Source organism: Ovis canadensis, chromosome 4, assembly GCF_042477335.2.
Source record: "Ovis canadensis isolate MfBH-ARS-UI-01 breed Bighorn chromosome 4, ARS-UI_OviCan_v2, whole genome shotgun sequence".
Taxonomy (NCBI): domain Eukaryota; kingdom Metazoa; phylum Chordata; class Mammalia; order Artiodactyla; family Bovidae; genus Ovis; species Ovis canadensis.
In genome coordinates, this window is record NC_091248.1 from 75,608,326 (window position 1) to 75,630,597 (window position 22,272).

The window sequence follows — 22,272 nt, forward strand, 5'->3', positions numbered from 1 at the left end:
GTTACAGCTGAGAAAACAGGTGTAGAGAAGCCAAAATTTTGTTCAGATCCCATCAATAAGAAGTTCAGATCCAGAATTTGTACCCAGCTTGTCTCACTCCACTGAGACACCAGCAAAGATAATACAGTCACCAGTCTATCATCTGAGACTATCCTGCAGAAAGAGATCAGCTTTGTCTCTCTGTGTATGGACATGCTCAATAGTTTATTGAAGTTGTCAATAAATCTGACCAAGGATCATCATAGACATAAAGTGAACACTGGCCGCTTGTTGACCTCTCTTTTTCCTTCAGTGAGATATTCAAACAGCCCCAGTGTTGTCAAAAGTTCTGTCAACAGAGACTGTAAAAATCAAAGAACAAAAATACCGACATGGAATATTATGCAGCTCTAGAAAATGAGCCTTAAAACAATATATTTTTTTTAGACCGACTAGGAAGCCATTGCTTCCCATTTGTACTTTTAAAAATTTTATTTGACTGCTTCGAGTCTTATTTGTAGCACCTAGGATCTTCCTTGTCTCATGCAGGATCTTCATTTTGGTGTGCAGTCTCTCTAGTTTTGGCTCACAGGCTTAATTGCTCATGGCACATGGGATCTTAGTTCCCTGACCAGGGATGGAACCCATGTCTCCTGCATTGCAAGGTGGATTCTTAACCACTAGGCCACAGGGAAGTCCCCATATATTTTTATTTAGAAAGAAAAACACTGCCAAAAGAAAATTCAGGATGTAAAATTGGATATTGCTTTAATTTCTACTATATTTTTAAAAGAAAAGAAAAACAAATAGCTGCACATAAGAAAATACACCAAAATCATAATGTTTGATAAATTATGGGTGATTGTTTTTTCTTTTTTTTTTTTAACCTGTTTCCCCAAGATTTTGGTTTTATATAGAAATAACAACAACAACAATAAAAATCTAGAAGGAAACCGAGCAAAATAAAGGACTTGTCCAAGGTCCCCTGCTGAGGGTACATGTTAGCTGCAGAATAAGGAACAGAATTTGGCCAGAAACACAAGCTGGAAGCTGTGCTCTCCCCGTGTGCCTGCAACACCAGCATCTCTCTCTCACAAGACCCAGGCATGTCGTCTCCACATCACTTTGTACCCACAATGAATGCAGCCATCTTTTGTAAAATCAAAAAGACCAAAGTAAAATTCTCTGAAAAGTACTTGGTACAATTTATGGTCGACATCTCTCCTTTTGTGGTACACTGTCTTGACAGCATTTCTTTAAAATTCAGATTGTGGAGATAAAAAGAGAGAAAGGATATGGGAGGAGAGCCTAATCATAAAAAAAACGCGTGTCAAAATTTGATTGAAACCCATGGCTTCTGTCAGACTTTTATCTAATGAATAGATGCTGGGGTGGAGTTGCAGGATGGGGGGGTGGTATTTCCTTTCTTTTCTTTAAATTCACAATCCTTAGAAATACACAGAGCATACACTCTGTCTAGTATAAGTTCTTTGAAAATGCTTCTTGACTATTTTTCTAAGGATGTAATTTTTTTAAAAAATTTTAAAGTTTCTCATAGTTACTCATTATTTAATGTTCTGGCTTTATTCTCCAGCTCCTCTTCCTGTTTTCTGCTACTTTCCTCAATATGGGTTTTTCCTTTGATATTATGCAGCATGTAACCTGACTACCGGAGCCAAGTTATTTCAATTACTCCCCAAGGTTTTTATTAGATATAGAAAGAGTCAGCTTTCTACAGCCTGCATACTTATGGATACACTTATTTTTCAGAACCAGTGAGAAAGAGGAAAAAGGGAAGAAAGAGTTGAATGAAATATGAAAGCATTTCTTAAAAATTGCATAGTGAGAATCAAAGAAACAGCTCCTATTTTCCTTTTGATGTTTATATACAAGATCTCAAAAATTTCTATAGATACCTCTACCATGAACCATTGTCAGCAATTATATGGCATTTTAAAATGTAAACTGTTGAAGTCATTTTAATTTGGGTACTCATTCTCTGGCATTGGGGGTTACTTAGGCACACCAAGATTCCTGCTAAGGCTTCTTTACAATCATCAAAGGGGAGGGGTTGCAGCATCCCTTACAGCTTCCAAAACAACATGGGAGTTGGGTGGGGGTCAGTGTAGGGTGTGGAGTGGTCTGGGTCCTCACAGAATAGCACCTTACTTCTCAGAGATACAAAGTAAAGCCCAGAGAACAGAGAGCAGAGGTCTTCCCCTCCTTGTTGCTTCATAGGATCTTTTTCCTTTGTGTAAAAAATAGACTGGTTTTAAATTTAGGCGCTGGAACTGGTGTGTAACTTGGACAAATTATTAAATTTCTCTGGTCTATTTCTGCATCTACAAAATGGGAATCATGGTTCGATGAGCACAACTGCCAAAGGTGATACCAGGATCTCATTCTTGGTTGCCTAGACAACAAGCCAGCTGCAGTGGGGTTCTTCACCCCATCCTCCTGGGGGAAAGGCTGCACCTAAATTCAGTAGGATGATGGAGTTCAGGGGACAAACCCAGCCTTGTAAGTTTGCCTTTCCCCAGTAAAGCCAATTCCTTAAACTATGTTGTGTGACATGAAGGAATTCATCACAAAACCCAAATGAGGCTCCCTTTGCAAAGTGGGGTGATAGCAGTCCACACTTGAACTTCACTAGGCTGTGGTAAGGTTGAATGAGAAAATACATTGCTGCTTCTTCTTTTTTTTTTTTTGGTTTTCATTTCTTTATTTATTTATTTTTAATTTTAAAATCTTTAATCATTCATTATTGTTGCTAACTTCATCACCTGGCCTATTATTTACTCAGCATTTTAAAAAATCAGTCCCTTTTTCAATATAACATTTCTTATAAAGTAAGCGGATTTGAAAAAACAAAAATAAATTTAAAAGACACATGTTCATGACAGAAAGGCTTTCAGAGCTCAAGGGCAAAAAGAGGGGCATCTAGCATTGAGTTTTCTGGCCCACGGAAACAGTGGCAAGCAGGAAGGTAATGGAGATGGGGGAGGGGCACCGGCCCCACCTGGAGAATCTGGCAGAAAGAAGGGAACTTCTTCCGGGAGGAAAAAGCCGGGCTAGGGATAGGAGTGGGAAGTGATGGAAACTGATAGATAGCAGGTCTAAGCCTGACAGAGAGGAGCTGGGATGAAGGGTAGGGGAGAAATGAAGGAACTGCGGAGGGAGCCCTGGGGAATCGAAGGTGGATACAGCCTCCCTAGAGAGGCTGGAGGAGACAGCAGGCAAGGGAAGGGTTAAGGCAAGAAAGAAAGTGCTGAAGGTGAGGCAGTGGAGGACCGCCCCCCCCCCCCCCATCCCCGCACTGAGATGGGTGGGGCAAGAGCTAGAAGCTGTGGCCGGAAGGGACTGGAGAACAAGCCTTAGCTGGTTGAGCTGGAAGGTCTAGAACATGTCGGAAGGAGCAGAAGCAGATGAGGGGTTTCACCTTTTCTCTAGTGATGATCACCCATCAGAGACTAGAGCTCTAAGCATGGATGCCAGTCAGTATTCAGTTGCGAAGGTGCACACAGCAAACATGGCCCCCGAAACCACCTCCTACACCCATGCTGCATGTTCTAGTCTTTGGGACCCCATCACTGGGACTCAGGCCTGGTGCTCAGGGAGGACTGAATAAATACTAGCTTTGGGAACTTCCCTGATGGCCCAGTGGTTAAAATTCTGCGCTTCCAATGCAGGGTCGAAGGTTCAATGCCTGATCAAGGAACTAAGATCCCACATGCTGCACGGTGCAGCCAACAAATAAAAACCAAAAATAAAGGGGGGAAAAAGTTCATCTAAAAATGATCGTATGGTTTAAAAAATAAATACTAGCTTTTATTCAACCCTCACTGAAGCCCTTTGTCCCTGCCTCTGTGTCTGCATCTCCTCGCTTATAGCTGAGTCATTTGCTCCAAGTCTGGCTTCCCCCTCTGACACTGAGGATATGTACCCGCAACCCCGAGCTCAGACTCTGCTGCATGTAGTAGGTACCTGTCAACCCAACATGCTTTTTTTAAACTAATAACTCTCAGGGGTTACATTTAACCTTTGAAGAGAGGAAAAGCACACACACAATAATCTTTTGCCAACCTGAATACCTCCATGGTGGGCAAAAACTCTGAGTGACAAGATTACACTCCATCTAAAATAAAGGGTAGAAGAAAAACAAATGTTAACATGGTATTCAATATCAGTATGTATTTTAAAGTAAATAAAAATTCATAAGGCATCGCCTTCCAAAATAAACAAGACTCTTCTGCTTTAAGAAACAAGCAAATCCCAGCCCTAAATCTCCATGGCCACAGCCTGCCGAGGAGGGCACCTGACGAGCTTAGGGGTTGCACTGAGGATCTCTTTACAGTTTGCAAACGGGACTTTACTAGCTTGAAATAGAATGTCTTTTTCTGCCGCCAACCTCCTTCATTTTATTTTTGCAAGTTTAGCAAAGCTGGTGTAAACACCTGTTTGGGGTTGTTTTGTTTTCAGAAAGTCAAAAGTGCTGAAGAGTGTGTTTTCTTGAGGGGCCCATCCATACAGTGAGAGATTGCCTCTCTCTGTGCACCCATATGTTAACCCACTCAGTGGGAGAGTGGGGCACAAGGGACTGACTGCAAACATATAGATATGAAAAGTGGAGAATGTTAACATTTGCCAAAGTGCATGTGTTTACAGACTCATCTACCCAACCCAACCCAGCCTCAAGCCCCTTCTCACCAACCAGATTCGATCTTGAACTTCTTGGCTTCTCTACCCAGCCCCCAGCCCCCACACCTCCAAAAAAAAAGAAAAAGAATTCATCTTGATGGTTCCCCTGTTTAGCCTTTAGTTAAACCATATGGAGAATGGGAGAGAATCTGACAGATCTGGAGAAACTAAAACAGGGGGGCAAAATTCAGGGCTGCCTGTGGAATTCACATTCAGACCATCTACAGGATAATGTCTTAGGAAGGCTGAATGGGTGGAGTGGGGAGGAGAAGAGAAAGCTGGGTAGTGATGGGGTGAGGATGCAATTCTAAGGTAGACACCTCTCCAAAGAGGAGGGCTTGGAGCAGAATCAGAGTGAAAGGGAGCGGGGAGAAGTAACTTGCCCACGGTCCATTAGCTTGTTAGAGCTGAAAACTGTGCCTGTATCCTACTGGGCACGCCAGCATGTCTGTCCAGTCCCCCCACCAGGCCATACTGTCCCGCTTTTGAATTCTAGTCTCTAAAGCCACCATCTTACTTGCTGGGACACCAATACCTGCCTTGGAGGCCAGGTGAATGTCAGAATTAGATACCTTGACCCAGCATTCTGTGTCAGCTTTCTTTGTCAAAAGTGGTCCTCTCAGAAAGGGATGGAGACAAGGAAAAAGTAAAAGAAGGATTAAGAGAAAAACTACAAATGAAGTATTAATTCAGGCTTAGCTGAATTCAATTATATATACAAGGGCTTATTATTTATATACCCTCCCAGCCCCTCCTCCAAACCTCTGTATTAGAAGAAAAAAAGTTTTTCCTTTAACTGAGCAACTGCTACTATAGTCTACTGCAGTCTACTGCTACTGTAGTATTTAGTTATAATCTGAATTAAATCATGAAGAAACATAGGACAAACCCCAAATGAAGGACATTGTATAAAATAATTGGCCAGCACTCTTCAAAAGTGCCAAGGTTGTGAAAGACAAAGAAAGACTAAGGAATCACCCCAGATTAAAAGGAGGCAAAACAGACTTTTTAAAAAAAAAGACAAACATGAAAGTAAATGGAACATGTAATCCTGAATTGGATGCTGGCCCTGGCCATCAGTGGGGCAATTAGTGAAATTTGAATGAGGTCTGTAGAGTAGACAATAGTATTGAACCAACGTGAATTTCCTCATTTCCATCACTGTACTATGATTATGAAATATGCTCACATTTCCCATTTAGGGATCTGGATGAAAGGGTATGTGCAAATCCTTTGTTCTATTTTTGTAACTTTTTGTTTAGCATTCTAACTTACAGAAATTATTTCAACTTTTTAGAAATCATTTCAAAGTGAAAATTTTAAGACAATTTTTTAAAGCCACAGAGTATTGGAAGAAGCAAAGAAGTCACCTTTGCCAAACAGAAATAGGCCCTCAGTAAATATTTGATGAACCCATCCACTGGGTGGAATATTTGGTCTCAACCCAAGATGTTGAGAGGAAATAACGGAAATTATTTATAATAGAACAAGTAGGACATTTCTGTTTAGGAGCTATTATCTAGTGTGATCACAACAACAAGCAAAGATTTTAATACCGATTTTTGAGATGCTTGATCTAAAAGGCAAATGCACACAGATATACTATAGGACTGCAGGCATCAAAACTTGTTATTTCTCTCAAAGACCAAAAATACTTCCAAGATACAGCACTTAACTATAATAGAAACTTTTGAAAGAGTGATTTCAAAAGTTTCTATTTTAGTCTGACATTTGTCATACAGAGGGATACATTTTCCTCCATTTATTAGAGGACATCATTCCAATTTTTAATACTTTCTGGAATTTCAAAGAATCATTAAAGAATGGAGATATTCTGATTCCAGTGGGACTATTTCTTGGGATTTATCTACACAGCCCTTTCTGGCTTCTGCTTGTTCCAGGCAAACATCAAAGTGGGGCAGCATAACTGACAACAATTATAATACGAAGAGTGATGAGCGTATGCTTGAGATTCTTCTGTTAGGTCAAGATTTTCATTCTGTACTTCTTGAATCAGCACACCTGCAAAGGACAGATTCAGAAGCATATCTTACACTTTTATATGTAACTGTGCGTGGCAAGTGTTCCTGAAGTCCTCAGGGGTCTCTTTTCAATCAATCCCTTTTGTTTAGGGCTCAAGATGAAGGCCATCACAGGGAAAGTTCACTGCTACTTGTGTTTAGAAATGAACTTGCTGGATTTTTTGTCAGTTTCAAAGCATCTTGGGCTGTGCCTTTTACCACGGGTCTTCTCTTCTCTTTTACTTCCCTTCCTCTCATGCTCCATTGGATTTTGCCCCACCACTCTCTCTGTTTCCTCTCCAGTATTGCAATAGGTGCTAGAAACAGAAAGGTGAACAAGACCTAGTCCCCATCTTAAAGGAGATCATAAGTAAGCAGAAAAGAGAGACAAGACGGAAACAATTATGGTTCTTACAAAAAGACACTAAAATAGAGGGAGGTTGAGGCCTTCTGAAGGTGGGAGCCACTTAGCTCTGCCTGGAGGAGAGGAAATCTTCAGAGAAGATACATTTGAGCAGAGAGCTTTGCAGAAAAAAAAAAAATAGAAATCCAAAAACCATGGGGGAGATGGTGACTCGGTGCATAGATGCTCCAAGGACAAAGTATCTTTGGGGAAAAAGGAGAGAGAAGTGTAGCATAGCTGAAGGATACTTGTGAAGCTATGTCAAGTTTTGAGACTAGCAGGTAGATTAGAGCCACTCTGGGGAGGTTATTATATTCTTCTAAAAATACATGTTTTGGGGAATCATTTATCTAGTTTGTCACAGAAATTCAGAACCACACTTGTGAATTTGAAAGCATTTTCAGTAGTAGAAATACCATCAGAAACTGTCACAACAAACGATTATTAAGTACCTACTACTTTGAGTTGGAGGTCAATATATTAGTTTGAATATTTCTGCTTATTACAAGCAACACTTTTAGAGAAAAGAAAGAATTTAAATTTCTTATCGCTGATTTTTTTAAACTAGATTATACAAATTGTGCTCTTCGAAATGCTTCCTAAATTTATAAGCAAAATCTGCATTACTTAAAATTTTATTAAAGTTAAATGACATTATTAAATTTATTTTAGGTCATTGTACAACACCACATTTTTCATGAACTATTTATACTCTCTATAATGCATTCAGGTTTCTGGTTCTGGATATAATGGAGGAAGCACACTCCACCCTGTCTGTCCCAAGAAATGCAGCCATAAAACCTAGACAGAATGTATGGAAAAGATGTTGGAGGACTCTGGGAAAGTAAACCAAAAAAGAAAACCAGAATCAGGAGTACAGCCAAACCAGCAGTGGTGTTGGCATTTTGTTGTCCTCTGATATCTTCCAAACTACACCCAATATTGCCCAAAATCCAGAAGTGAAGAGTGCCATGAACTGATTGAGTTAGAAGAAACCCTCTAGTTCTCACTCTAGAAGTGGGAAGGGAGTTTCTTCTCAGTGTCAGGGCAGCAGTGAGGAGGTGCCTAGAATTCTCGGTGGTAGTGGGGGCGGTTAGTCGCTCAGTTGTGTCCTACTCAACCCCATGGACTGTAGCCCAATAGGATCCTCTGTCCATGGAATTCTCCAGACAAGAATACTGGAGTGGGTTGCCATTCTCTTCTCCAGAGGATCTTCCCAACCCAGGGATCAAACCCACATCTCTTGCACTGCAGGCAGATTCTTTACCATCTGAGCCACCAGGGACAGCCTCTCTAATGACAAGAGTTATATTCCCAGAAGGGAAAGGCAAATCCCCTGTTGCTCATTTTCTCACTCTGTCCTCTTATTATGAGATCCTCATGCATTGGAAAAGGAAATGGCAACCCACTCCAGTGTTCTTGCCTGGAAAATCTCAGGGACCGTGGAGCTTGGTGGGCTGCTGTCTATGGGGTCGCGCAGAGTCGGACACGACTGAAGCGACTTAGCAGCAGCAGCATAATGAGTTAATCTCTGAGAAGTGTACATGAGAGTAGGGGAGTGGAAACTGGGGCTTTAGGACGATGGAGGGGAGTCCAAGGAACCAGAAAGGACCAAGGAGCTTCTAGAGTGGGAGGAACTTGGGAAAGCAACCTCATCAAGTAGTGTATGAACGCCTGGGCTTAATCTTGAGCTGAACACGCACAGATCTGATCCTTAACTGCATACCAAGGACTCTGAGAACTCAACTTCGACAAAGACTGTTGTCTAGGTCCCACTCAGTGGCACAGACCGGAGATTAATCAGAGTAATACTACAGAGGCTTTGAGAGGGGAATGGACATTGAAATCATAACCTCCCAGAAGGCTGGGTAGAACTTGCCTCCTGAACCTGAGTGGATTGCCTAATAAGACAAAAGTACAAGGCTCAGAGTCTTTTAATATCCAAGATGCCAAGGATAAAATCCAAAATTACTCAGCACATAAGGAACCAGAAAAATCTCAACTTGCAAGGGAAAAGAAAACTAACAGATGTCAATGCCAAAATGTTGGAACTATCTGACTATCTATAAAAATCTGTATAGCAAGGTTGTAAAATGCACCTTACCGTCCTTTTTTACAGGTTCTCATATAAGAACTAGATCTTTTGCTTTTATTTATTTTAATTGGAAGCTAATTACTTTAGAAAAATGTGGTGGTTTTTGCCACACATTGACATAAATCAGCCAGGGGTATACATGTGTCCCCCGTCCCGAACCCCTCCCCCCACTTCCCTCCCCATCCCATCCCTCTGGGTTGCCCCAGTGCACCGGCTTGACTTTGAGTGTTCTGTTTCATGCATCAAACTTGGACTGGTCATCTATTTCACATATGGTAATATACATGTTTCAATGCTATTTTCTCAAATCATCCCATCCTGGCCTTTTCCCACAAAATCCAAAAGTGTCTGGCCAAGCACAGAATTTAAAAATTGCAGGTTATTTAGAAGACGGTTAAGAGAGTCTTACCAGTTGATTTGAATGTCCAGAATATGAAGCACTTGCTGCTATAGTCGACACTGACCCATCAGTGAAACTGTAAGCTGAAATTTACTCATGAAAGGAAAACCAACACTGACATTATGGGAAACCCGTCTTTACTTGCAATGTACAGTGCCTTATTTAAAAAAGATGAGCCATAATTCAGACTTGTGGCCAATAAGGACCCTGTTCTTTCCTTTCTTGATGATAGGTAGATTCTCCATTGGACTACCTTGACAAATAAATTAAATGTCCCTATTTCATAGTCAGAACTTTTCCGTTTCTCTGATCTATCACTGTAGAGACCAGGTAGGGACCTCTTAAGGGCATCTCCAGTTCTTTGAATGCTGCTCTTGTTTTGCCACATTCCACAGGCTAGGAGCTATCTTTCTCTCCCGCTCACATTTTTCAGCTCCAACTGCTTTACTAAGTATTTTCTGTAATAGTAGTAGCAGTAGCACCAACAAAATCAGCAGCCTGGAGGAAGTCTACATACAGGAGAAGAGAGAAAATAGAGCTTGGGAGGGAGAGAGATACCAAATGATGATGTGGCTGGTGAAAGTGTAGCAAGACTACAGGAAAGAGGGGCTCAGAAAAGAAAGTAACATGGGAATTATGTAAACTCTTTATGTAATCCCATAAAACTGAGGTTTCCAAAAGAAAATGGAAATCATGGAAGTGTAACAACTTTGGAGCAAAGACTTTGCTCCTATTGCAAACACCCACCAGAAAAAAATAAACATTTGGGTAAAGAAGTATACATACTTCCTCTCTCCTTGGGTGGATGTTTGTGATTGCTGCTTTTAAATCCACCGCAAGCCTTTGCCATTGGCCTGCCATCTTTGTCTTGGCAGCAGAGAGATCAGAGGATGTGGGCCCAGGGAGGGGCTTTCCATATGGCATGCCATGACAGGTTCTCATTACCATTTCCCTCAAGCTCTGTGGGGACTCTGCACCTCAGTTCCCAGTTGTACTCTGGATAATGAGGGAAATTATTGACAGTCTCTGACCTGGCCCTTTATTTTTTTTCCCACTCATGGCTTGAGTTTTCATTTCTCATTAAGAGAAAAATCAAAGAGTGAGAATTAAACACCTCTTGATTTATTATCTTACTGAAAATGGGAAGTTGAGAGTCCTGGAGCTGGCACTGAATGAAGGGCCCAGCTGATGAGATGAGTCAGCCACTGTAGGCTCCCAGTGGCTGTCCTTCTTATCTTCCCTCTTGAGAGCAAAAGGGAACAACCTCACACCCAGAAGTACTTTGAGTCTATGTTTAGGACTCAGTGCTGTAAAACCTGGCACCTTCTCTAAGCAGAGATAATAGGCTCAAATCACATTGAGTTTTCTGGTTTGGATCTGCACTCAACCTTACTCTAGTGCTCAGTTATGTGTCTGCCCCCATAGATGGTAATCCTCGGGTATAAAGGCTGTGTCCAGCTCACCTGTTAATTCCCTACTATGTGTCAGGCATATGGCAGGTTCTCAACAAGTGAATGGAGAGGGTGAATGAATGCTTCCATGCTAAGGTGAACTGACGGCCCTTAATTTGCATGTCTGTGTGCATATTTAATACTACCCTGAACTGAGAGTCACTCAGTGGTGTCCGACTCTTTGCGACCCCATGGACTATATACTCCATGGAATTCTCCAGGCCAGAATACTGGAGTGGGTAGCCTTTCCCTTCTCCAGGGGATCTTCCCAACCCAGGGATAGAACCCAGGTCTCCCACATTGCAGGTGGATTCTTTACCAGCTGAGCTATCAGGGAAGCCCCACCACAAAAAGGAAGCAAAGAGTGTATGATGATTCCTAAAATAAATTAAATGTAGCATTGCCATATGGTCCAATGATTTCAATAACCTAAATGAACCTAAACAGATATTTGCACACCGATGTTCATAGGCAGCATATTCATAATAACCAAATAGTAGAAGCAACTCGAATGCCCATTGACAGATGAATGGATAAACAAAATGTGGGATGTGCATACAATGGGAAATTATTCAGTCTTTAAAAGTAAGAAAATTCTAACACAGGTTACAAATGGAGGCCTTTTGAGAACATTATGCTAAGTGAAATAAGTCCAACACAAAAAGATGAATAAGGTATGATTCCACCTATCTGAGGTACCCAGAATAGTTCAATATATACCAACAGAAGGTAGAGTGGTGTTATCAGAGACTGCTTCTATTTGGTATGATGGGAAAATTCTAGAAAAGGATAGTGATGATGGTTGCATAACAACGTAAATATATTTAATGCCACTGAATTGCACACTCAAAAAGGATTAAAATGGTTATGTTTATGTGTTGTATATTTTGCCACAATGAGAGGGGAAATAAAGCAATGTTCGTTTATTATGCTAACATTCCTGAATCAGCCAAGGGAACATCAATGCTGCACATATAGCTTGCATCTAGTTGTATGTGGAAAAGGAGGCCTACCCTGCATGGTCACAGAATTTTGAGGGGACATGGGCTAGTTAGCTCCTAATAGCTGTGCACTGCCCTTTTGCCCATTTGTTTCCACAAGAAACCCACTGGCTTTCTCCTCAAGCTTCCAAGGCCAGAAGTTACAGGAAAATCTCCCTTGCCACTTGAATTGTACCACCTACCTGAGGATTACTCGCTAATTACTGCAGACTATCTTCCAACAGACAAAGAAACAGTGAACTTATTTGAAACAGTGAACTCTTTCTAGCACCCAGCCTAGAGAAGCCGGGTCACACAGGGAGCCAGAGCTCAGCCTTACAGAAGGGACAGACTTTGAAGTGCAACTCTCCAAATGATTAGTTGTGTGGCATTGGGAAAGTCACTTTAAGTGAGCCTCAGTTTCCCCCTCTATAAAATGGAGACCTACTATGCCTAGGGCTTCCAAGCTGGCACAGTGGTAAAGAATTTGCCTGCCAATATGAAAGATGCAAGAGACAAGTACACATGCCCACGTGGGCACACACACGCACACACACACACACACACACACAATGCTACCTCGTACTGTGGTGCTAAGGCCGAAATGAATTAATAAGTGTTTAGCAGAGTGTTGACAATAAAAAGAATATTCAATGAATACAATTTTCATATAAGAGATTCATTATTGGTGGTGCCTAGAGTAGGGGAAGGAAGTCATATGTGTCACTACGGGAGCTTAAATACATCAGCTCTACAATCTGACTCGCACAGGCCAGCCAGTTAGGAGGAGTCTCAGGAATGAGCGGGAACACCAGCAGGCTATTAAATGGGGTTTCCAGGGAGATGTGCAGTTCTTGAATAATCCTTTTTACTGTCCCTCTTACTCCTTAGAAGAAAAGTTATGACCAACCTAGATAGCATATTCAAAAGCAGAGACATTACTTTGCCGACTAAGGGCCGTCTAGTCAAGGCTATGGTTTTTCCAGTGGTCATGTATGGATGTGAGAGTTGGACTGTGAAGAAGGCTGAGCACCGAAGAATTGATGCTTTTGAACTGTGGTGTTGGAGAAGACTCTTGAGAGTCCCTTGGACTGCAAGGAGATCCAACCAGTCCATTCTGAAAGAGATCAGCCCTGGGATTTCTTTGGAAGGAATGATGCTAAAGCTGAAACTCCAGCACTTTGGCCACCTCATGCGAAGAGTTGACTCATTGGAAAAGACTCTGATGCTGGGAGGGATTGGGGGCAGGAGGAGAAGGGGACGACAGAGGATGAGATGGCTGGATGAGATGGCATCACTGACTCGATGGAAGTGAGTCTGAGTGAACTCCAGGAGTTGGTGATACACAGGGAGGCCTGGAGTGCTGCGATTCACAGGGTCGCAAAGAGTTGGACACGACTGAGTGACTGAGCTGAACTGAGCTCATTCCCTAACTCATTCTTTAATCTTTGAATAGTTTCTGTCTCTGCTGATAGATCTGTACTTTTTTCTCACATCTATTAGAAAGTGTACCCATTCATGCTCAGTAAATGTCTTGAAACCTGTGAATCCAAAAATGTTAGGATTATGTTAATATAATGCCAAGTAAACAGAAGGCCCATTAAGAAAGTTGTAGGATGAAGTCATTCCCATCAGTATGATGGTTTGGATGACCTTTGACCATACAATGATGGTTCTTCCATGATTTCTGTCAATCAGTCAAATTCTCATACTGATAGTGCTGACTTGAATTTACTAACTTTAATTATTTTCTCAATTTTAACTATTCAGGTGCATCCTCCCAAAACCTGGAGAGATTTATAGAAAGGTAAGTGGAAAAGGGAGGGATATAAGTTGTTTTTAGGTTGGGTTTCTATTTTGAAAAATTATATAAAAAAAAAAACCTCTCTGTTACTATCCAGTAGCCACTTATACTGAACATCCATAACTTGTTAGTCACTTTCCAAACAGTGGGAAAATTTCACTTCTTGGGCCAGTGACCACAGGATGTGGTTAATTTACATGTATACTTTCAAAAGGATCATAAAAATGTATACAAAGTGGATAAAACTTCGGTCTGGCCCAAGTATCTGAACGAGACAAAAAAAAGACTGTTTCTTATTCCTGCTTTATGAATGAGAAAACAAGTTTTGGCTCATATTTGACTTAAAATTCATTAGCAAGGCCTGGGGTGTCCAAAATAGGAAGCTTGAGAAACCCTTGATTTTTCAAAGTTGGCTATGTCCACAGCTGTCGTAATGTCATAAAGTCCTACACATCTGGACGTAAGTACCTCAGGAAACTGATCTGGGTTTACTGATGACAACTACTGTGAAAGATGGTAGCGTGTCCCCCTACTGGAGACTTCAGCCTACTCTAAATGTAGGTATGTATTTATGTGGTCTTTTCCTAATGGAGAAGTGGGTTAAAGATTATAGAGAAGAGGGGAAGTGGGAATGGAGACACTAGAATGAAAGAAAAATGGCAAAAAGTTACCCAGAGGATGGCCATTTGAAGATTCTTTCACATGTTGGTTGGTTCCAAAGCTAGGTTTCCAAGTGTTCGATATTCAAATTCCATCTATGGCTTCTCAGTTTATCTAGGAACCAGCTGTTGGATTATCCAGCCATTGTCATATATGCCATGATTGGAAATGATGTCTGCAGTGGGTGAGTTACTAAAAATGTTTGGAAGGTTCTTTGAGCTTCCCCTCATCTCCACTCCATTATAGTAGCCTACTTGCCTATCTTAACAAGTCCTGGACACATGTCGACTCAATAGAATCAACCTAGAAATCTGAAAGAGCCTTTGAAAAATATCTGATCCCATTAATTCTTTGCTCTGCTTCATAACAAATGGGTGTGTCATGATCAACTCTGAATTACATCACAAGAAATATGCTACTGCTAGCCAAAAATCCAAGACTGAGAAGCGTGACTTTTGAAATAAAGCAAAATCACAGCTATCCCATAAGAACAGCTTCCTCACTCATCTTCTGATTTACTTACTCGTGTGGCTGAGATAGCATAGACTTAGAGCTTTGCAAAGAAACCTACACATGATTCACAGCCAATCCTATTTGTGCCCATGGCCCATAGTAAGAAAGTGGTTTTGCTAAACTGCTAATATCAGTAGTGATTTCAAAATGTTGAATGCCTTCGTTCCCCCACAACATTTTGGAAGGCTTCTCAAAGTCTGTGCATACCCCTAAGAATATGCCGCACATGTGAATGCCATCTGTCCTGTGATCATGGCCAAAAAGAAAAAAAAAAAAAGGTGAGATCAGATCTAAAACAACTCCCCAGTAGCCACCCACACATCATTTTGGAAAACCTAAAAGCAAAGCCAAGAGAGGTGACATGACTCGTCCAATTAGTGACGGATGGCAGAGCTGGACTCAAACCCAAGAGGTACTAGAAGCAGGCCACCCTGCTCACTGCCCACCTTTTGTTTTTCTATACTTCGCTCACCAAGAGCTTTTTAAGTTTGTGCTAAAAACATGGTTGAATATTATGAAATTGTGTTTGCCCTCATGGATACCTCCATGAGAGCCTCAGAACCCTTCTGGTGAAGGAGGTGTAGACCTAATCAGTGAAGTGAGTTCAGGGTAGGAGATTCCATGCTGCAACCCAGAGATACTCATGTGCCCTGCCTTGGCAGCCCCTAGGCTGGTTTACCACTCTCCCCAGAATCCCAAGTCTGCCAAGGCTACATTCTGGGGACCCAAGTTAGCTCTGTGATGAGCCACCTGGCACTCTCCAGTAAATGGCAAACACCCCCAAAACCTTCCATGAGCCAAGAGCCACACCACTCTCTGCATCATCTCATCCCCACAGCAGCCCTAAGAGGCAAGTGCTATTGCGCCTTTTTACAGATGAGGAAACCGTTCAGCAAGGTTATTAAGAAACTTACTTCCATAGTGAGGAGCAAAGATGAGAGCCCAACAAGGTTCTCTGGCTAAATTCTGTGTTGTTTCTACAGTCCATACTTGTCTCATTTGCTTTCTTTTATGCACATGCTTTTAAAAGTATGTATTGACCACTTATGATGTGCCAAGCTCTGTGCCTGGCTCTAGGATACAGTGGCAAAGAGGCCATCATCCCTGACCTCAAAGAGCTTATAAAGGTAAAGCAATGAGCGTCAGCCCCCAGTCCCATCAAAGAACAAAACCTATGGTCAGATCAGCCAGTGCCCCTCCAATCTCTGGATCCTATCACCCGGGAGGGGACAGAGAACAAGCTGGTTATACTGAGCAAAAAAAAAAACACCTGCAGAAAGACTTTTAGTTCAGGAGCCCCAAATCCCTCAAACTGCGTGTTTTCAGCAGAAGCTGCACACGCAGAGGTCCCTCCAGCCTGGCCCTGCTCTTCCTTTTCCAAGGAGCTAAAGGGCAGGTAGACATCAGCCAGAGACCTATGCCAGCCTTTTCCCCCCCGGGGGGTCTGGGCAAATAAACAGCAAGCATTTGGGTGAAAGAATGGAGTCGGCTGTGTGGGGTGTCCCCACGGTGCCCATTTTGCAATGTCCTGTGGAGGGGTTAGAAAAATAAAGACAGATGGCAACTATACTTCCCATCTGCCAGAACATCAAGGTGGAAGAGATTACCCCAAATGAGCAAAGTGATTTCATAAAAAGCTCAAGCCAGCAACAAATTGCATAATAAGTTCGTCCTGAAAAAACTTTTAGGATATTTGCTTGACTTTTTTCTTTTCTTTCTTTCTTTTTTAATGAAAATGCTAGTTCTCTGCTTCTTTCTCTATTATTTAAACTCTTGTAGGTAATAAGTACTTGTTAAATGAGTGAAGGTCAGGATTGGAAAATAGCTTTTAGCATCAGGAATTTGAGAAAAAAGGTAAAATAGACAAACTTAGCTTTGTCATTGTAACTCTACTTGATTGGGCTTAAACTAACCCAGGTTACTTGGGCTTTTGCTATCATTGCCTTCAAAAACTGCAGAATGTGAGTGATACTGAAAAAAATTCCTGGAAATAGGGCAAGTATGAGTGAACTACAGCAGCTGGGTAGCAATAGGAGTACTGAGAAATGAGAGTGGCCTCAAGAGCCTCAGTTCATAAAGGGTGATTACAAACCTTCCCCAATATCCCAACATGACATCCCTGAAAAGAATATCATAATTACTGGAAATGTGATAAATATATATATATATAGAGAGAGAGAGAGCTACATATATATATATAAGCACATAACACTAGCCACAGAAATGGATTTAGTTCCATGTTTTAGAGTGGACCTAGAAATTATAAACTAAATATCTTTTACCTAATGGAGAGAGCCAAGGCCACCCTACAGAGGTCGTCTGTGTCGCCAGCTCCCAAGCGTTTTTCTGCAGTGCCATTGTTTCAGATGTCATCCAGGACAGCTGGTCAGCACTGCATTAAGAGGAAGCAGCCAAGGTGCTGATAGATAACAGACTCCGAGGAGTTCAGCTGCCAGAAAACAATCCATTCCATCCAATCAAGGGTAGAAAACCAATAGAGAAGGGAAGGGAAAGAACTCCTGCTCAGAGAAATTTTCTCTCCCAGCCTCCTCAGTGGAAGTGGGGTGGCCAAGGAGTTTCTCAACCAGCCAGGATGTTCCAGACCACATACTCTTTTAGGGGCCCCAGGACCTCTATGCATCAGGTAATGCGGGCCCAGTGAGTCCCCACCCCATTCCCCATCTATGTCAAGAGGCCTCTTCAAAGAGTTTGGGTGGGAAGTCAATAATGTGGTTACAACTGGTGGGCCTGGAGAAAAGGGCTGCCTCAATTTTCCAGGCAAGAATACTGGAGCAGGTTGCCATTCCTACTCCAGGGGATCTTCCTGACCCAGGGACTGAAACTGTGTCCCTGGCATCCCCTGTATTGGCAGGTAGATTCTTTACCACTAGCACCTGGGAAGCCCTCTCTTACCTGGATGTTTCAAAAGCACAAAAGCTAGCTGTGGGTGAAATCTGAACACTCAACCACAACAAGTCTCTGGGCTCTTGCTCTGATTCTGGGCAATGTTTTCTACAGAATCTGTTTGCCTTCTTCCTCAAGAAGGGGCACACCTGCCACCAACCAGGTGCAATCTGGCTGAAACACCTGCCAGGCTAATGAAATGATGGTGGCTGGCCCTGCACCCAAGTCATGAGGCTTATTTTGCATGATCGGGCACAATTCATTAGGATGAGGACAGAGTCTGAGCCACCCCAAAGGCAAGGCTCATCGTCTGTTCCAAGCCCGCCCCTGTGGTCCTGACGTGTGAGAGCATGTGCTGGGCACCATTTTCTCTTTCATTATTTTCTTGGCATGAACGTCATGTCTCTCAATCTGGTTTTCATATTTCTCCCCCAAGCTCTGTCCCCTCAACCCCTTACCTCTCCACGAGTGACTGGTGTGAGCTCACCAGTGGGTGGGGAAGGATGCAGGCACCGCGGTGGCAGGCAAACCCAGGATGGCAAAATGGATCTGACATGGGCTCCAGAGCATCCTGGGGAAGAGGTTAAAAGTTTCAGCTCAGCCCAGTCAGTCTTTGACAACAGGTGGCGCTAGTGGTAAAGAATCCGCCTGCCAGTGTAGGAGACCTGAGATGCGAGTTCGATCCCTGGGTTGGGAAGATCCCCTGGAGAAGAGCATGGCAACCCACTCCAGTATTCTTGCCTGGAGAATCCCATGGACAGAGGAGTCTGGCGGGCTACAGACCATAGCATCGCAAAGAGTGAGACACGGCTAAAGTGACTTAGCATGCCCACAAGGCCTGGGAGGTGTTCCCCAAACCACTGGAACTCTTTGATCACTAAAATGCTAGTACTCAGTTCAGTTCAGTCGCTCAGTCATGTCTGACTCTTTGCGACCCCATGAATCGTAGCACGCCAGGCCTCCCTGTCTATCACCAACTCCTGGAGTTCACTCAGACACGTCCATCAAGTCAGTGATGCCATCCAGCCATCTCATCCTCTATCGTCCCCTTCTCCTCCTGCCCTCAATCCCTCCCAGCATCAGAGTCTTTTCCAATGAGTCAACTCTTCGCATGAGGTGGCCAAAGTACTGGAGTTTCAGCTTTAGCATCATTCCTTCCAAAGAAATCCCAGGGCTGATCTCCTTCAGAATGGACTGGTTGGATCTCCTTGCAGTCCAAGGGACTCTCAAGAGTTTTCTCCAACACCACAGTTCAAAATCATCAATTCTTCGGCACTCAGCCTTCTTCACAGTCCAACTCTCACATCCATACATGACCACTGGAAAAACCATAGCCTTGACTAGATGGACTTTGTTGGCAAAGTAACGTCTCTGCTTTTGAACATGCTATCTAGGTTGGTCATAACTTTTCTTCCAAGGAGTAAGCGTCTTTTTATTTCATGGCTGCAGTCACTATCTACAGTGAGGGGAGAAAGAGTACACAGGTAAAAATGGCATTGAGAATTTTTCAGATACAGAGTCATAGGGACCTCGTATGGCATTCAGAAGAGGTGACCCACCATCTGCCACTCAGACCCTTCTGAACTTGCCTGAGCTTGCTATGCTCACGGCAGGACATACTTAGCAATGCACACATGTAAATTGTCTAGGTGTACATGATGTAGCAAAGATGACTGGAGACTGCTCCAGCAGTCTCGTGATGCTTCTCCAGAAGCATCATGGCTTCTGTTCTGACTCCAAACCATTTTGGTTAAGCTTGCTTACTTTCATAATACAAATTAGCTGAGATTCTTTGTTTATCATCAGGGTTGTGTCTCTGACTAAAAAAGAATCATTAAGGAGGGAGTTTGGGAGACTTTCCTCCCTCTTAACTCATCTTGCTTTTAGGTGGTAGGAGAGGCTTAGCTCAGCATAACTGCTCTGTGCCAAACTGCTGTTGCATCAGCAGAAAAAACAAAACCTGAGCTGCCAAGGCAAAAGTTAATAGGTGTGCATGCTAGCTTTACCATTGACAGAAGACAGGACACAGACTCCAACTTGCTTTGTTTCACCCCTGCTGTTGCACTCCAAACACACAGTGAAGGTAAAACCTGGTTACTCTGGGTGGATTCTCCTGGTCTGAACAAGCCCAGAGGGCAGCCCAAATCCCCTCCACACACTGGGGTCCTTCTAGTGCTGTTGGACATCTGCAAATCAAGCCTGGTTACCAGTCTTTTTCCCCTAGTAGGTAGGCAACCTATTCTCAAATCCTTCTGAGTACTCTTTTTTATAGGTTACAGAGCCTTTTTGTTCTTAAAACCATATAATTTTTCCCAAAGTAATAAAAACCATAAATATAGAATTTTATTCCACATGCTGGGGTTTTGTAAAATGGGCATCTTTTTCCCTTTCCTCCTATCTCTTTATCACAAAGTCCAGGGAACTCATTACCTAGTGTAGAAGCGTAAACACCAACCGCAACAAACGCCCCAAACATCAGACTTGCTCCACCTTTCCCTCTGGATGGGGACATACTGCTTGTCACAAACTGGCCCATGTGGCCCTCACACGATGGTCAGCCTGCCACCCTTGGGACAGCAGCAGTGCGAAAGTGTTATTTGGCTAAGAGAAATAGGTAGAGCGGAAATGACATAAGATGACAATGTTTTCTGCCCCTCCCATCAAAACTTAGTTTTATCTCTTATTTTAGAAAGAATAAAATAATATGAAGACCCCTTTCATTTGGATTGTTTCTCTGATCACAAAATAACATCTGTTGTAAGAAGTTCAAATAATACAGGGTTTAGGAAGGGAGAGTTACGCCAGAGTCACTCCCTACCAGCCCCCTCAAGCCTGCTCTGAGCTAACCAATAGATACAGCTTCCTGTATTTGCATCCAGATTTTTTTTTTCTATTCAAATTCTAACTTACAGGGTGATTAATATTCATTGAAATGAAATAATATTATGCTTAGTGCTCTGCAATTTGTTCTTTTTGATCAACAATACTTTTCAGCAGTCTTTCCCATGTTGACACATTTATTCTTTTTAAAAATTTTGTTTTATTACGATGAAATTCACATATTGTAAAATTAACCATTTTAAAGTGAATGATTCAGTAGCATTGAGTACATTCAGAATGTTCTGCAACCATCACCTTTATCTAGTTACTTCATTCCTTTGAATGGCTGCATGGGTGTACTATAATTTAGGCAGCCAGACTTTTTAGTTTATTCCAATTTAATTCTATTCCAAGAAATGCTGCAATATTTGTATGTACATTTTTGCACATTTGTGAAAATGTTATTAAAGGACAATTTCCCAAAAGAGAAATGTCAACCAAGGTTAACAGTTAAGCCAACTTCAAATTTTGATACATTTTGAAAAATTCCTTCCAAAATGACACCACTGATATCCATTTAGGAGCAGGTCCCTTAAAAGTGACAATAGTGAATACCCTAGGGACTTCTTTTTTTTTTTTCTTTTTTTAATATAAATTTATTTATTTTAATTGGAGGTTAATTACTTTACAAAATTGTATTGGTTTTGCCATACATCAACATGAATCCACCACAGGTATACACGTGTTCCCCATCCTGAACCCCCCTCCCCCCTCCTCCCTCCCGGGACTTCTTTCTATTCCCTCTTTCCATGTCTCTTATGTCTGGTCCAACCTGTGAGTCATGAACTTACTTTTTCTGGCTTAGAATCTGCATTCAACGCCTTAGGGTGGCAGTGACAAAATACCTCAACCTGGGTAACTTCAAACAAAGGAGACATTCTCTCACAGTGCTGGAGGCTAAAGGTCCAAAATCAAGGTGTGGGAAGGGCCAGGTTCCTTTTGAAGTGCCCATGGAAAGTCCTTCTTTGTCTTTTCATCCTTCTGGTGGCTCCCTGCAATCCTCAACATTCCTTGGCTTGTGGCAGCATCACTCCAGTCTCCACTTCCAGCATCACTGGCCTTCTTCCCTATGTCTGTGTCTCTCCTCTTCTTAAAAAACCCTAATGATTGTATTTAAGGCTCATCCTAATCCAGTATGATCTCATCTCAATTGATTATATCTGCAGAGACCCTGTTTTCAAATGAGGTCACAGTCTGAGGGATGCTATTCAATCCATAGACAGGATCATTAGGTAAATCTGAAATTTCAAGAATTTAGAGAACATGATTCCATTTAGATTAACAACAGGCAGTTTAAAGCCAAAAGAGTAGATGAAAATCAGAAAATTCTATATTCTCTCCCAGGTTAATGCAGGTTAGTGTCTTAAGTCAAATCTGATGTGTACTTAGGGCTTGTACAAAACTCAGTTGTGCAAAAAATGAATAATAGTAGGCTTATATATTAAATCCAAAAAATGTTCTAGAATCCCTATTTGTACCTTGCC

General features: G+C 42.2%; 1 protein-coding gene across 1 annotated transcript in view; it reads left to right on the forward strand.

Annotated features, from left to right (window-relative positions):
- AOAH (acyloxyacyl hydrolase) overlaps window positions 1–22,272 on the forward strand; it is a 197,201-nt gene that overhangs the window by 143,187 nt on the left and 31,742 nt on the right. Inside the window, exons 14-15 of the mRNA XM_069588031.1 lie at window positions 13,798–13,834; window positions 14,601–14,675. Of these exons, the coding sequence (XP_069444132.1) occupies window positions 13,798–13,834; window positions 14,601–14,675 (112 nt within the window). The remainder of the gene's footprint in view (window positions 1–13,797; window positions 13,835–14,600; window positions 14,676–22,272) is intronic.